This window comes from Sminthopsis crassicaudata, chromosome 3, assembly GCF_048593235.1.
Source record: "Sminthopsis crassicaudata isolate SCR6 chromosome 3, ASM4859323v1, whole genome shotgun sequence".
NCBI classification, from domain to species: domain Eukaryota; kingdom Metazoa; phylum Chordata; class Mammalia; order Dasyuromorphia; family Dasyuridae; genus Sminthopsis; species Sminthopsis crassicaudata.
Genome location: NC_133619.1, coordinates 444,686,524 through 444,700,848, shown reverse-complemented (window position 1 = coordinate 444,700,848; position 14,325 = coordinate 444,686,524). Strand labels below are relative to the sequence as shown.

Below are 14,325 nucleotides of genomic sequence, written 5' to 3'. Positions count from 1 at the left end.
AAATAATGACTTCTCCCTTCCCAGAGAATGAGATAATTCAAGGGGTGGAAGGAGGATTAAGCCCCACATACTGGTGGAATAAATTTGCATATTTGTGATTATTCTTGTTGAAAACATATTCCTTTCTGAAAGCTAAGTTAAGGGTTTAAATGGACCTGAGGTGCAGGGGTCTCTAATGGCTTATTGGTGAGAAGACACCATTATCAGACCTTAAGAGTACTCCCAATAAGAATCCTGGAGGAAGGGGTGAAATGTAATACACCTGGCCTTCCAGAACTGGAAGTGTTAGGATTACTAGGTGCTAAATCGGTTGTCTAATTTAGCCTGGTACTTAACAATTCTCTAGCTCAGAGTTCACACCTTTAGTTCAAACCTTTAAAGGAGTTTACATCTTTAAAAGGAGTTTGCTCATTGGTTCTGTAAGGAGTTCCCACAAGCCCCTGGGAATACCCACAAGCCCATTCTCTGGGAGGATAAAAGGAGCCAGGATTCAGGAAGGAGGGGATTCGAGATTCTACCTTCCTGCTTACTGGAGGCTTTGGATTCAGAGGGAGTTAGAGACTGACGCTGGCTGGAGACATTCTGATAGGAAAAGATTCAAGGACACAATACAGAACTAAAGCCAAGGCTGCCTCTGCAGAAGCTCCCCAAGAGATCTCCTCCCAGAGAACGATCCACAATTTCTAGAGACAATGAAACATTATATTTTGACGCCCAACGTGGGGCAAGGACTTTTGCTTATCCTGACTCTGGCTGATTCTGAGCCCTTCAGGGAACAAGCCGGGACATAACATAAAGTGTCAATTTTCTAGTTTAACCTACATCACAGGGGGAATGGACCCTGGAACACAGGGTGGTTGCTCAGTTGAGTCAAACTCTCTGTGACCCCATTTTGGGCTTTTCTTAGCAAAGATACTTAAAAGTGGTTTGCCATTTCCTTCTTTCTCCTCCTCATTTTATAGAAGAGTCAAACAGGGTTAAGTGACTTGCCCAGGATCATAATTGTCTGAGGCCAGATTTGGACTCAGGAAGAGGTTCTGACTCCAAGCTCAGTGCTTTACCACCCACCCAGGCCCTGGGTTCAAATCCTAATTCCTATGACATTTCCTCACCAACCTGAAAGGTGCTCTTACGGGCAGATTTTCTGAAATTTTGCAGATGAGAAATGAGATGGAGAGGTTGAGTTAAGTTAAACCCAGGATGAAAGAACTAATGAATGTTTGAGGTAGGATTTGAATCCAGATCTTCGGAAATTCCAAGATAGTGCCCTAAGTAACCTTGCCCAACTAGGATTTGAAACCAGGTCCTCCCATTCTATAACCCAATGCTCCCTCTACACTAAGCTTTCTTCCCACTTATTATCTGTGAAATTAATTCCTGAATTCCTCTTCTCCTCGGGGCCGCTGTCCTTCATGCCCTGACTTTTAAAGGCAGAATCCATGAAGTGACCCACGAGGGCGGGAAGCCAGCATTTGGGTCTGAGAACTTGCTAGCTTCTGAGTACGTCATCGTTCTTGAAAAAGAGCGTTTTTTGGAGCATGTTAACTTGAAGCATAAAACTTAAGCAACAAGAAGTCTGGGCGAGGGACGGCTAAAGAACCAGAAGTGGAATGCGGGGGCGGGAGGACTCCATTTTTCCAGAGGATACTAGTTCTGTGTTTTTATTCCAAGTAGAATCGCTCTCTCCGCTCTGCATCAGCTCCCCCCGTCTCCTGTTTCGCGCCTACCTCGGGCCCAAGAACGAATTCTAACCTCCGTACCGCGCGTTCCTGCGCATCCCGGCAGTCCCTCAGCGGGCACCGCTAATTTGGGGGGAGTAGAGTTCTCGTACCGGAGCTCCGAGGGGCAGGAGTGCTCGCACTGAGCATGTGCGAGCATGCACACTGGCGGGATAGCTTTTTGGGGTCTAAGTCAAGTAACGCGCTCCGTTCCCCAGCGCTGCGGGAGCCGCGTGCGGAGCCGATCTGTGGTCGGCCCGGGGGACACCGAGCAGTGCCCGCTGCAGACCGCAGCGCCGCGGCAGCGCTCCCCTCGGGGGTGTGGGGGAGCATCCGCGGCTCCGCGTGTGGGGGGCTGGTTGACGGCGGGAAGAGCCAATCAGAGCTGGCGGCCTGCGCTGCCATGTGACAGGCGAGGCGGCCCCTTTCCCAGCGCGGCCAGAGAGAGGAAAGCCAGGGCTCAGAAGGAGCCCGAGCCATCGCCAGCAGCGGCAGCGACAGCGGCGGCAGCGGCGGCCGAGGAGCGGACGCTGTCCCGGCTGCACGAGCCCTGGGGCTTAGACGCAGCGGCCTCCCCGCCCTCCCCACCCCCAGCACGTCGCCAGGAGCCCGGCCGCTGCAGCGGGATCTGCAGGACAGGGCTGGACAAAGCAAGATGGCAGGGATCTTAGCCTGGTTCTGGAACGAGAGGTTCTGGCTCCCCCACAATGTCACCTGGGCAGATCTGAAGAACACTGAGGAAGCCACCTTCCCGCAGGCTGAAGATCTCTATCTGGCCTTCCCGCTGGCCTTCTTCATCTTCATGGTCAGGCTCGTCTTTGAAAGGTAAGCGGGGTTGGATGGCTTTCTCCCCTCCCCCTACACACACTCACACTCACACACACACACACACACACACACACACACACACACACACACACACACACACTCACACACACACACATAAACACACACACACACACTCACACTCACACACACATACGCGCGCGCGTCTCTGCCTCCCATGCCCCTTTCCCTCTGTCTCTTTCCTTCTATTACACACACACAGACACACTCCCAGGCACCCGCTCGCTAGCACACGGCGCGGTGCAGCTGCTGTCCCTCTCCAGACTGTAGCGCGAGGCATCTTCCCCTTTCTCGCTCCCTGTCACCCAGTGACCTGGCCCCGGAGCCTTTGTGTAGAGAGCGGACAGCGCTGCGCCCTGTAAAGGGAGAGAGGCTCTTTCTTCCCCATCATTTCTCTGACCCGAGGATGTCGGAGAGGGGCTCGGCTTCCTGACGGAAGCGCAGGCTGCTGTCTCCTTGGTACCGCACCTTGTCTCCTCGGAGGGGAGGGAACAAAAGGTGAACAGCCGCGGATGGGGGTACGCTGCACTCAGCCCGGAGAGGTTCTCGCCAGTCCCCCTGCCCAGCCGGGCACGGAGTCCCTGCTGCCGGTGTGCGCTAGGAGGCGGAATTTCCCTGGGAATGCGGGCTCCTACCCGTCTGATTGTAATAGAGCGGGAGTAACGGAGGGGCAGAAAGACACTTCCATCATTGGCGCTGATTTTGTGAACTTGCCCCCTCAGCCCCTTGTCTTTTGTCCCCACTTGTTTTCTCAGCCTCCATCACGCAAAGGCCTGAATTTTAACTATTTTCCACGTGGGATAAGTAGTGCCTGACTTTGGAGGTCTGCAACCCCCGGACCAGTTCCGACTCAGTCATGCAGAATTGTCAGACAGTGGGCTTGATTGCTGGAATTATTTTGAACTAAAATGGAAACAAAATTTATTTTCATGTTGTTAGAATATGTGTCTTTTTATTTGTAGTTTATCAAAAACCATACCTAAAGCCTGTTTCGTCTTTTCCTTTTTTACTTTCAAAGTAAATTTTTCAGATGATGCTTTTTCCCGAGATTTTTTACATGGTCCACAGAGGTGCCTCTCCAAAAGATTTTAATTTCTTAGGTCACAGGGTAGTGAAGCAATCGGGGTTCTTCTTTGAGCTTTTTTACCCTTTATAAAAAAAGAAAGCTTTGTCATTAAAAAAAATTACTTAGGATGACAAAATTTGTTAATTCAAAGTTGTGTTTTCCATGAAAAATCTCTTGATGTGATGGTGGTAATTTGTCTTTTCTAACGGGCAAAATGGTGCATAATGTGAGAACTGAGACAATTGTCCAAATAAAGGAATGGAATATTCTCCATTTAAAAATAATCTGAAATATACATACTCAGTCCATAATAGATGCTGAAATATATCTGGGAAGAGTAGCTGTAGTTACAATTTATTGATTATGACTCAGAAGTCTAACATTTATTGACAAGATGAATGTATGCCCACCTTCCTGATCTTGAGAAGAGGCTCCTGGATAATCAGGGTTTGTCATAGCAGCAATCTGCCTACATCTGAGTAGTCGACTACTCCAATTGTAAAAAGATGTGTGCTCTTATTTCTTGGAGAACAAAAGCTTGCCAGCAAAATGACTTGTGGAGACATCTGCATGTTCTTGGCTTCTTCTCTGTACTGATTCCAGACTGTTCACTATGTGAAGAACAAAAAAAAGTAGCTTAAAAAACAAAAACAAAAACCAGGGTGGAAACAAGTCTTGTCCTTAATTAAAGGCAATTCATTTTTTGACATCTGGGTAAGATGAATGCTCAAAATTCATTTTTCTTCTTCCTGAACGTGTTATTTATTTTAAAGCACAAACTCAAGATTTAATGTGTAACTTAACAAAGGAGAGAGCTCTTTTCACCCATCAGTCACACAAAGTGGATCATATTGACATGTAGATAGGCAGTTGGATTTCTTTTTTAGAGGTTTTAAAACATGTATGACATTAAATGGTCTGCTTAGAAATCAAAGACTTACCATATATGGCCTAAATTATGAAGATGACAATATTCATGAATTCTGTCCATGAAAAAAAAGATAACCGACTCACAGTTTGTAGGATTTGTACTTAGATTGTTTTTCTAGGAGTGGTGATAGGTTTGCATTGAAGCCATATTCACACTATTTTGAAGGCTTCTTCTAGTGATGAAGGGCATCTATTGGCAGAATAAATAGATGAGAAATTATTCATGAAATCTGTGACTCTAGATGAGTGCCTCTTTCAGCTTACCTTTTCCATACTCAGACCCGTAACTTTAATCTCAGCTTGCTTTGTTCACCTGATATAGTTGAGCTAATCACTATTGTTAATATTGTTGCAATTCACAATTATATAATCAATATATCCTTATAAAGTTGTATATCAATCTTTTCTTTTGCAAGTTGAAAGTTATTTTAAATGTACTTCTTAGGGTATAGTACTTTAAGGAGTCTGATTTGAATCCTTTCATACTAGCAATAATTGCCACATAATTTAGCATATTTAAATAATAAATTTTATATATTGTATTTTGAAAGCAGATTATATGCATGCACATACATGTGTATACATACAAACACAAATGATTTCATGGTTCTTTCTAAATAATTAGTGCCCAGAATATATTAGATAAAGTAGAAAACATGAAATTGGGTTTCTTCCCTTTGTAATATAAGTATATGAAGTGCAATTTAAGTAATATTTTCTGGTAGAAGATTTTCCTCATTCTTTAATTCTACTTTGACATTTTTGACTCTTTGCCATTACAGGATTGAGAGTAAAGGTATCTGGCCTGGACATGGTATCTTTATGTAGCCATATGTGCTACAATATGTAGGCACAGCAGGATAGTTAAAAATGGAACCACGTACAGTCAATGAATTTTAACTGAATCTCTGAATAACCTCATGCTTGGCAGCTTGGGAACAACCTTTATGAAACTCTGATTTAATTTGGTACAGTTGATTTCCAGTACAGATGAAGGGACTGATGAGAAGTCATTGCTGGTAAATGCATACTATTTGCATGAGATTGAAGTGTCTAGTTTTTAAAATTACATGGTTCCTTCTAGAATAAAATTGAAATGTATAAAAAAAATATGTTATACTTTTGACTTCATAATAACAACATGTGATTGTCAATCATGTGAATCCATAGGTAATACTTGCTTGCTGGTTGTTTTAGGATCACCATTCCAAGGGAAAGAGAACCAGAGGGTTTAGCATCTGTCTGAATTTTGCCTCTGACATCACCACAGATATGTTCTCTTATTGTAGTCATAAGGAAGTTTCTAACAATGCCAATCTGTTCTCCTCCACTTGATTACTGACCCCCCCTGGCTTTCTTTAAGTCCCAACTAAAATCCCACCTTCTACAGGAAGCCTTTCCTAAATCCTTTCAATTCTAATACTTTAGTTTTAAAAATTATTTCCTGTTTATCCTGTATATAATTTGCTTTGTCTAAATTTGTTTGCATGTTGTCTTCCTCATTAGATTGCAAACTCCTTGAGCTTAGGTTTTTTTTTTTTTTTTTTAACCTTTTTTTGTATCACCAGGACTTAGGAGAGTACCTGGAACATAGAAGTCATTTAACAGATTTTATATTAATTTATTCATTTATAAACAATTTCTCAGAGCACTGAGAAGCAAGGGGACTTGACTGGTATGTACAGCCAGTATATGTCAGGATGGGATTTGAATTCAGGTCTTCTAAAGCAGCACTCCACTATACTAAAGGATCTTAGGCTGGGGTCTGTGATCAGGCTTAATTTTTTTGGATAACTACGTCTCAATATAATTGATTGTTTTTGCAATCCTTTGTATTTTATTTTATGAATTTAAAAGCATTCTGAGAAGTCCATAGACTTTGATAGACTGCCTATCATACCATAAAACACATGTATCACAAAAACAAAAAATATTAAGAATCCTTTACTATGCCATGCTGCCTCTCATTTCTATTGTATCATGAAGTTTAAATATCTAAAATCGTGATTTTAAGAACTACAAAAGTTACTTCTTGGAAAAGGCACTTTCTACAGGGCGTAAAAAGTATGTGCCCAAACAAGTATATTTTCACCTGTATGAATTTAGGGATGAGGAAGGAGCATGGAAAGAGCATGCATTGGACTGGAAGTCAGAAAACCTGGATTCTGGGTAAGACTCACTAATTAACTGTATGACTTAAGGTAAGTTACAGAGAATGTCTTTTTTAATACTCTTGATTTAAGAAATAGTTTCCTACTTTCTAAGAATAGGCTAGATTACAATGGCCCTTAATACTTTCCAAATCTCTTTATTTCAAATATTGGAATTAATCTTTTCTCAAAAAAAATTACTACCTATTATTTCATGATATTCAGGTTAAATACCAGAATTTGCTCGTAAATGAAAGTCGTTTGATTGTGAGAATTTTCAACAGGAATATGTTAGCCAATAATTGGTTACTTTTGTTTTTCAGATCTATCTTTATGTTACTGTGTTTTAGGTAAATGAAATCAATTTGGCAAGCCCTTAGCAAGCTAGGGAAAAACTACAGTATTTCGGAACTATCACCAAATAAGAGCTTTTTTATCTTATAATTATTTCTCCCTAATTTCTTTACACCTCCTACCTCCTTAGCCTTTGTCTAAACTATTTTGATAACTCGGTAGAAGGGGCACCTAGCTCTAGTCATGTAGTGCATTGGATAGAGTGCCCAGCTTGAAGTCAGGAAGATTCTTCTTCCTGAATTCAAATCCCACTTCAGCCACATATTAGCTGTGTAACCCTGGATCAGTCACTTACACCTATTTGCCTCAGTTCATCTGTAAAATGAGCTAGAGAAGGAAGTGGCAAATCATTTCAATATCTGTGCCAAGCACTTTAAATGGGGTCATGAAGATTTAAATATAACTAAAAAATAAGTGAAATATTTGAACAACCCTAGCTTTTCTATATCTCCTTCCTAGTCCATCATCCCTTTTAGGTTTCTCTTTAGTCAATCATGAGTTCCTATCAAATTGATTAGTAGATCACTCATGCAATGTATTATTCAAAATTAGGGCTTTTTTCCTCCTTATTCAACTAAGGGGATTAATGTCTACCTATTAACTTCTTACTAAGTTTCTGATCCCTGAAGAACTATTCTGGAGCTTCAAATACAGGAAGAGAATAACCTCGATTCAGGCTGATCCTTACTATAGTCAGAAGGGCTTCTGGATTTATATACTGCTTTTATTCCCTTGATGCGTTCCTGGAATACTTTCCTTTTCTTCTGAAAACTTTATTCTTCTCAGTGCCCTCTGTGAGCTGTTAATTGATTACTTACTATTGATTAAAAAAAGGATGGAGGTGGGGAGGTATTGTTCTATTTTATTTAAAAATGGCTTCAGTGCAATTTGCATGAAATATTTTCTTATTTAGTAATACCCTGGACTGAAGATTAATCTTGGTAAATGTGCCTGATTAGCTCATGAAATGACGACATGATAAAGATTAAAAGTATAGATAGATACCCCCTTGCTATACAATAATATTCATGGTCAGAAGGGGTTTGCAGAAACACTGTGTGTTTCTGACAGGTTTAGGAAAAAAGCAGATTCAGATAACCTTTGTTGAAAATCCGCCTAGAAGCAGATAGATGTTTATCTAAAGTGTAGGCAATATTAAAAAAATAAAAAAAAAACCCAAAACAAACAAACAAACAAAAAAACCCAAGCAAAATAGCAGGTTTTCCTTTGATGCTTGGAGAGTTGTTAGCTAGTTTGTAATAAGGTGGCTAATTAGATGAATGACATGTTATCTATCTGAATGAATATTGTAAAACAGTAGATTGGATAACCATCAAAGATATGGTTATAAAAGGCTACTGGATGGCAGAGTGAATAGAGGAACTTATTATCCATGTGACCCTAGACAAATCACTTAATCCTATTTACCTCAGTTTCCTAATCTGTAAAATGAACTGATGAAGGAAATGGTAAACCATTCAATGTTTCTGCCAAAAATAATTCCAAATGGAGTCACAGAGCCAGCTATGATTAAAATGACTGAGCAGAAAAATGGTTATAAAAGAAATTATTTATAACTCTTCCAAATGAGAGGTTGTTTTTAGAAATAATGTATACCTTAAAATATAATGATACCTAGAATTATTTTAATACTTTACTTCTGAAGGGATCAGAAATATGCCAGAAGCATGGAGTTAGTTTTTCCCAGATGAGTCATACAAGGTGACCTACAATCTTCTAGGTTTCCAGGCTGTTAAATCTCAGGAAGATTTAATATTGAAGCTGTTAAGTTTTTATTTGTTGTTGTTTTTGAGGCAATTGGGGTTAAGTGACTTGCCCATTGTCACACAAATTTTAATTTTGTTCAGTCATTTCAGTCATGTCTGACTTTATGACCCCTATTTGAAGTTTTCTTGGCAAAGATTCTGGAGTGGTTTGCCATTCCTTCTCTAACTCATTTTACAGATAAGGAAATTGAGACAAACAGAGTTAAGTCATTTGCTCTGGGTCAGTCAGCTAATATTTGTAAACATTTGAACTGTCTTCCTGACTTCAGAGCCCTGTCACTCTATCTATCCATTTTGCCACCTAGTTACTGTACCATACTGGCCTTTAGTGACCTAAAATGAGGTGATTGGACTTGAAAGCTTCTAAGTTGTCTTTTATTTTTAAATTGATGATTCTGTGATCCCCACTATGGCCTTAAACATTTAGGAAGATCTGACTCACTCTCAACTTTATGTAAGGAATTTTAAAAAATAATTTGCTATTTTTCACTTAATAGTATTTTATTTTATTTTCCCAATTACATGTAAAATGATTTTCAACATTAATTTTTGTAAGATTTTGAGTTCCAAATTTCCCCCCTCCTTTCCCTTCCCTTTCCCTAAGACATTAAGCAACTGAGGTAAGTTATACATTACAGTCATGTTAAACACATTTTCATATTAGTCATGTTGTGAAAGAAGTAGAATAAAAGGAAAAAATCACAAGAAAAAAAACATAAAAAAGTAAAAATAGTATGCTTTGATCTGCATTCAGACTCCATAGTTCTTTCTCTGAATATAGATGGTTAAATTGGTATTTTAAAATCCATTTACATGTTGTGCATATTTACAGCCTTTCTCCCCACCCCACCCCACTTCCCATCAAGCAAAACCAACAAAATTTCCACATATAATACAAACTTTCTCATAAATGTGGTAGTATGAAATTTTTCATTGTTTTCCCTTCATCACTTTACCATTCTTTTTAGTTCTTATGTCCACAGTTATAATCCTGATTTCTTTATATATTTAAATAGTAACAGTAGAAACAACAAATGACATTTTTTAAAGCTTTACGTATATCACTTAATTTGTCTCTTCTCCATAACAACCCAATGTGGTGTACTGTACAAAAGTAATTATCCCCCTTTTTTTTTTTAAAGTAACAAACAATCTTAGAGAAATGTAATTTGCTAGAGGCCATGCCATAAATAGTGAGGCTAGGTAGTCCAATGCAATTGTCTCTAATTGCACTCTTTTGATATTCAAGAAGGTATCCTTAAAGCCATGATTTTTTGAATTTCCTTTTTTTAAAGAATACTTTCTTTCAGGGGCAGCTAGGTGGCACAGTGGATAGAGCACCAGCCCTGAATTCAGGAGGACCCAAGTTCAAATGTGATCTCAGACATTTGACACTTCCTAGCTGTGTGATCCTGGGCAAGTCACTTAACCCCAGCCTCAGGGGGGAAAAATACTTTCTTCCATTAAGACTGTGTAAACTTTTCTTTATATACTGCAAAGCACTTTAAAATTTAAAGTTCTATATAAATATGAACTACTATTAATACAAATGCTTTTATTATTATATAAATATTATATATTTAATTTATATAATATATAAATATTATATATTTAATTTATATAATATTATATAAATATTATTGATAATTTTGGTAGTCAATTGATTTTTAGACCCCTAAGGGACTTTTGAGATTATTTATTTTATTTCTCTTGCCTATTAGATGAAGAAGCCGAAGTTTCTAAAATCTCAGTAACTCATCATAACCATTTTTTGGCAGGGAGAAGGCAGGAAAGGGGATAGGGAAAAGAAAGACAACTTAAAAGAAAACTTACCATTTATCCAACCCCCTCCCAATAATCTTTCTCTTACAGAAATCTTTTGCAATAATATTTTCAGAGATGAAGTTGTTTTTCATGCAAGAGAATGATGAGGTAAAATCATTATTAATTTTAATTACTAGGTACTTTCCTCTTCTCTCAACCTTTTCAATTTCTTTGATGTTGTCTTCCCCATTAGCATCTAGTTAGCTCCTTAAAGGCAGGAACTATCTTTCTGCCTGTATTTTTATTCTCAGAGCTTAGCTCTGTTCTAGACACATGATGAATGATTAAAAAATGCTTGTTGACTTAATAAAATTCTTGTCAGTTTGGTCAAGGGTCTTAATTCTGGGGCAATGCTTTGGCTCTTTATTATCTTTTGGTAGTTTGGCTTTTGATAGCTTTTGTTTCCCTTCTTACAGAAATGCTCTTTGTTTGTCATCTTGTTCTAGTCACATGTCTATACTGTTTCTCTATGAGCCTTTCTATTTCAAGTCATTTCTCATCAGAGATGTGAGTCCCGTGGATTCTAAATAGGATGCATGGGATGTTTTGGAGATCATGTGTTAGATTGTAGGTGATTTTGTGTTTAGAGAGTGAGATAGAGAAAGAATGAAAGTCTTGGGGAAAGAAGAATAGAAGGAATTTTAAAAAAAGCACAAAGAGTGTGATTATTTTTACAAAGAGGTCACAGAAAGAGTCATTAGCAGACCTCAAGAAAAAAAGTCTAGACTCCTGACTCACAGACCTTTTAGAGACCGACCTAACCACTAGCTGTGCCATACTATTTCTGTTACTATCTGAGTTAGTGAAACATGACTTCACCGAAAATCGCTGGTTTCCTTTTCTAATTTTGACATTTTTTGTGTCATGAACAAATATTCTAGATCTCTTGTGTTTGGGTTTTTAATTTTTTTGGGGGGTGGGGTAAGTAGGTAGGTATCCTTACTTTATTACTTGAAATGAATTAAAATAATCAATCAAGGAAGTAGATACAAGAGATGCAGATCTAAATGGAATTAAGTAACAATATTCTAAAAAGTGAATTATGGAAGAAAGAGAAATAATGCATTAAAAAAGATAATAGATAATAGTGTTGGAGATGGGGAGAGATGTAATTACTTTTTAGAATTGTGGCAGAGATGAGGGAAGAGGAGAGAGAGGGCAAGAACAAAATATACAGTGCTTGATGCACTAAGCATTTTAGCTGCCTTTTTCAGCAAGGTACTTGAACAGATATACTTAAATGTCCACTTATGAATATTGTAGTATGCAATTTCTAATAGAAAATTGCTCTGTGTTGCAGTAGTGCATTATCTTTTAGGAAATCACATTTCATATTTTTGTAATATCTAGGTAATTAAAGTATAAAGATTTCAGTATACAATCCATTTATGCTAATCAGGCTGATAGGATAAAATGGTATTAAATGACAGATTCCGAGTAGCTGAGACCATAGGTACTTAAGTTACAAGCCTTTATATGCGATTTATTAATAGGACTAAGAAAAACAGTTTGGTTCACCTTTACCATTAGCTTAATGAAAAATATGACAATATTCAAAAGAGGTTTAATTTTTATGTGATTTAGAGAAATTTAAAATGGATTTGCAAATTATTTCACTTGAATACTATTGTAGGGCAACAGAAATATTAGCATTAGCAGATTCATATTATAGATACTGCATAAAATGGTTCCTATGTAACATGTTCAGGAAAATCATTTTTATAGATTAGATTCAACAGAGCTTTTTTTTAAGCATTTGCTGTATACATTTGCTAGGCCTTGGGAGATTGATGAAGTTTATATTAGGAATAGCTACTACCCTTGTGGTGCTTCCAGTCTAATAGAGTCAGAGGATACCAGTATTATGATATTGATTACATAAATTGTGAAACAGTGTAATAATTGAGTTTGCCCAGTGTCATGCAGCTAGTAAGTACCTGAGGAACCCCTGACTCCAGGCCCATCACTCTACCCACTTAACCATCTAGTTGCCTTATGTTTGGAAGACCACATTTTCGAGGAAGTGGCATTTCAGTTGGACCCTTAGTAGTGAAAGACAATGAGTCAAATTGTGAGCGGGGGTTTAGAAGAATGAGGATACAGTTCACATTTAGTGGCAAAAAATAGTTTGATTTGTTTGGAACTTAGAATTTGTAGAAAGAATTATCTGAATAAGTTTCTCTTTTTTGAGGAGGATAGGGTTTAGAGATAATTTCATTTTACAACTTAGTTTTCATTCATTCATTCATTCAATTAGCATTTAAATACCTTCTATGCCAGGGATGGGAGACAATTAGGTGACACTGTGAATAAAACAGTGATCTTGTAATCAGGAACTCATCTTCATGAATTAAAATCTGCCCCCAGATACCTACTAGCTATGGACACTGGACAAGTCACTTAAGTCTCTTTGTTTCAGTTCTTCATATGTAAAATGAACTGGAGAAGAAAATGGCAAATCACTCTAGTATCTTTGCCAAGGATATCTCAAAAGAGGTCGTGAAAGAATTGAAAATGACTAAACAAATGACAGCATGCTAGATATAAGGAGACAAAAATTAAACAACCTGGGAATTGTTTCTCTCAAGGAAATTATATTCTATTTGAAGAAAACACCCTACCAATAAGTAAGCAAGATTTTGATGCAGACTTCCATTGATTAGGTGTAATCAATGAAGGAAACTACATGGTGACAACACCCTTCATCAATCCAATTTAGTAGCTGTTCTGCAACTTGTTGCCTTAGAGAGTTGCCTGTAGGCATTGAGAGATTAGCCAATTTGTCTGGTGTCACATAATCAGTAATACGTCAGAATTGGAACTTGAATCCAATTCTGAAACTGGTTCTCTACATGTGAATTTTTGTTACCTCTCATATTCTAAGTAATATCAACATGACTCTGGCATTTACTCTGATTGGGATAAAGAAAACTAGAGATATCAAGAGATGGATGTGAAGATGAAATATGTAATTCTAGGTATGGAGTATATGCTATGTAAAGACATGGATGTGAAGGATTATGTGAAGAAATGATAAATCGACTAATTTGGTTGGAACATATATGGCATGAAGGGGCTTCACATGCAATAAATTTATAAAGGCTGTCTTGGATTGCAATTTAAAGGACTTTATATGGTAAATAGAGGGGTCTGTATGTGATTGTGTTCTTTAGTAGTTAGTCACTGGAACTTCTGGGATGACAGAGCTATAAAGTTAGATGTCTTCCAAGTATATCAGTTTGGTACCTATGGAAAGGTTGGATTGGGAGACACAAAGATAACTCGAAAACTTGTCTTTATATGAAACCTTTCTTATTCTTCACAAATGTCAGTGCTCTTTCTTCCCTCAAATTATTTTGTATTTATTTATTAGTTTCAATAGACTATAAACTCTTTGAAGACCAAAACTGTTTCTTTGCCCTTTTAAAAAAATATTCCCAGTGCCTTACACTTGGTGGACATCTACTGAGTATTAAATTATGAAAGTCAGTTTGTATTATTTGCTATGATATATTCTCAGACTGTCTTTAAGTTAATATGCTATTGCTGCTATCTCATAACTGTTATTCCAGCGTCTGAAACATAGTAGTTGCTTAAACACTTAATGATTTTTTGGAAATTTTTTCTGTCTCATCATTCCTTTATATGTA

General features: G+C 38.0%; 1 protein-coding gene across 2 annotated transcripts in view; it reads left to right on the top strand.

Moving 5' to 3' along the window:
* Positions 1 to 2,164: 2,164 nt before the first annotated feature.
* The window catches only part of CERS6 (ceramide synthase 6), a 287,494-nt gene continuing 275,333 nt past the window's right edge, over positions 2,165 to 14,325 (top strand). For both annotated transcript variants that reach the window (XM_074303199.1, XM_074303197.1), the window contains exon 1: positions 2,165 to 2,543. In XM_074303199.1, coding sequence (XP_074159300.1) covers positions 2,374 to 2,543 — 170 coding nt within the window. In that variant the 5' untranslated portion in view covers positions 2,165 to 2,373. The remainder of the gene's footprint in view (positions 2,544 to 14,325) is intronic.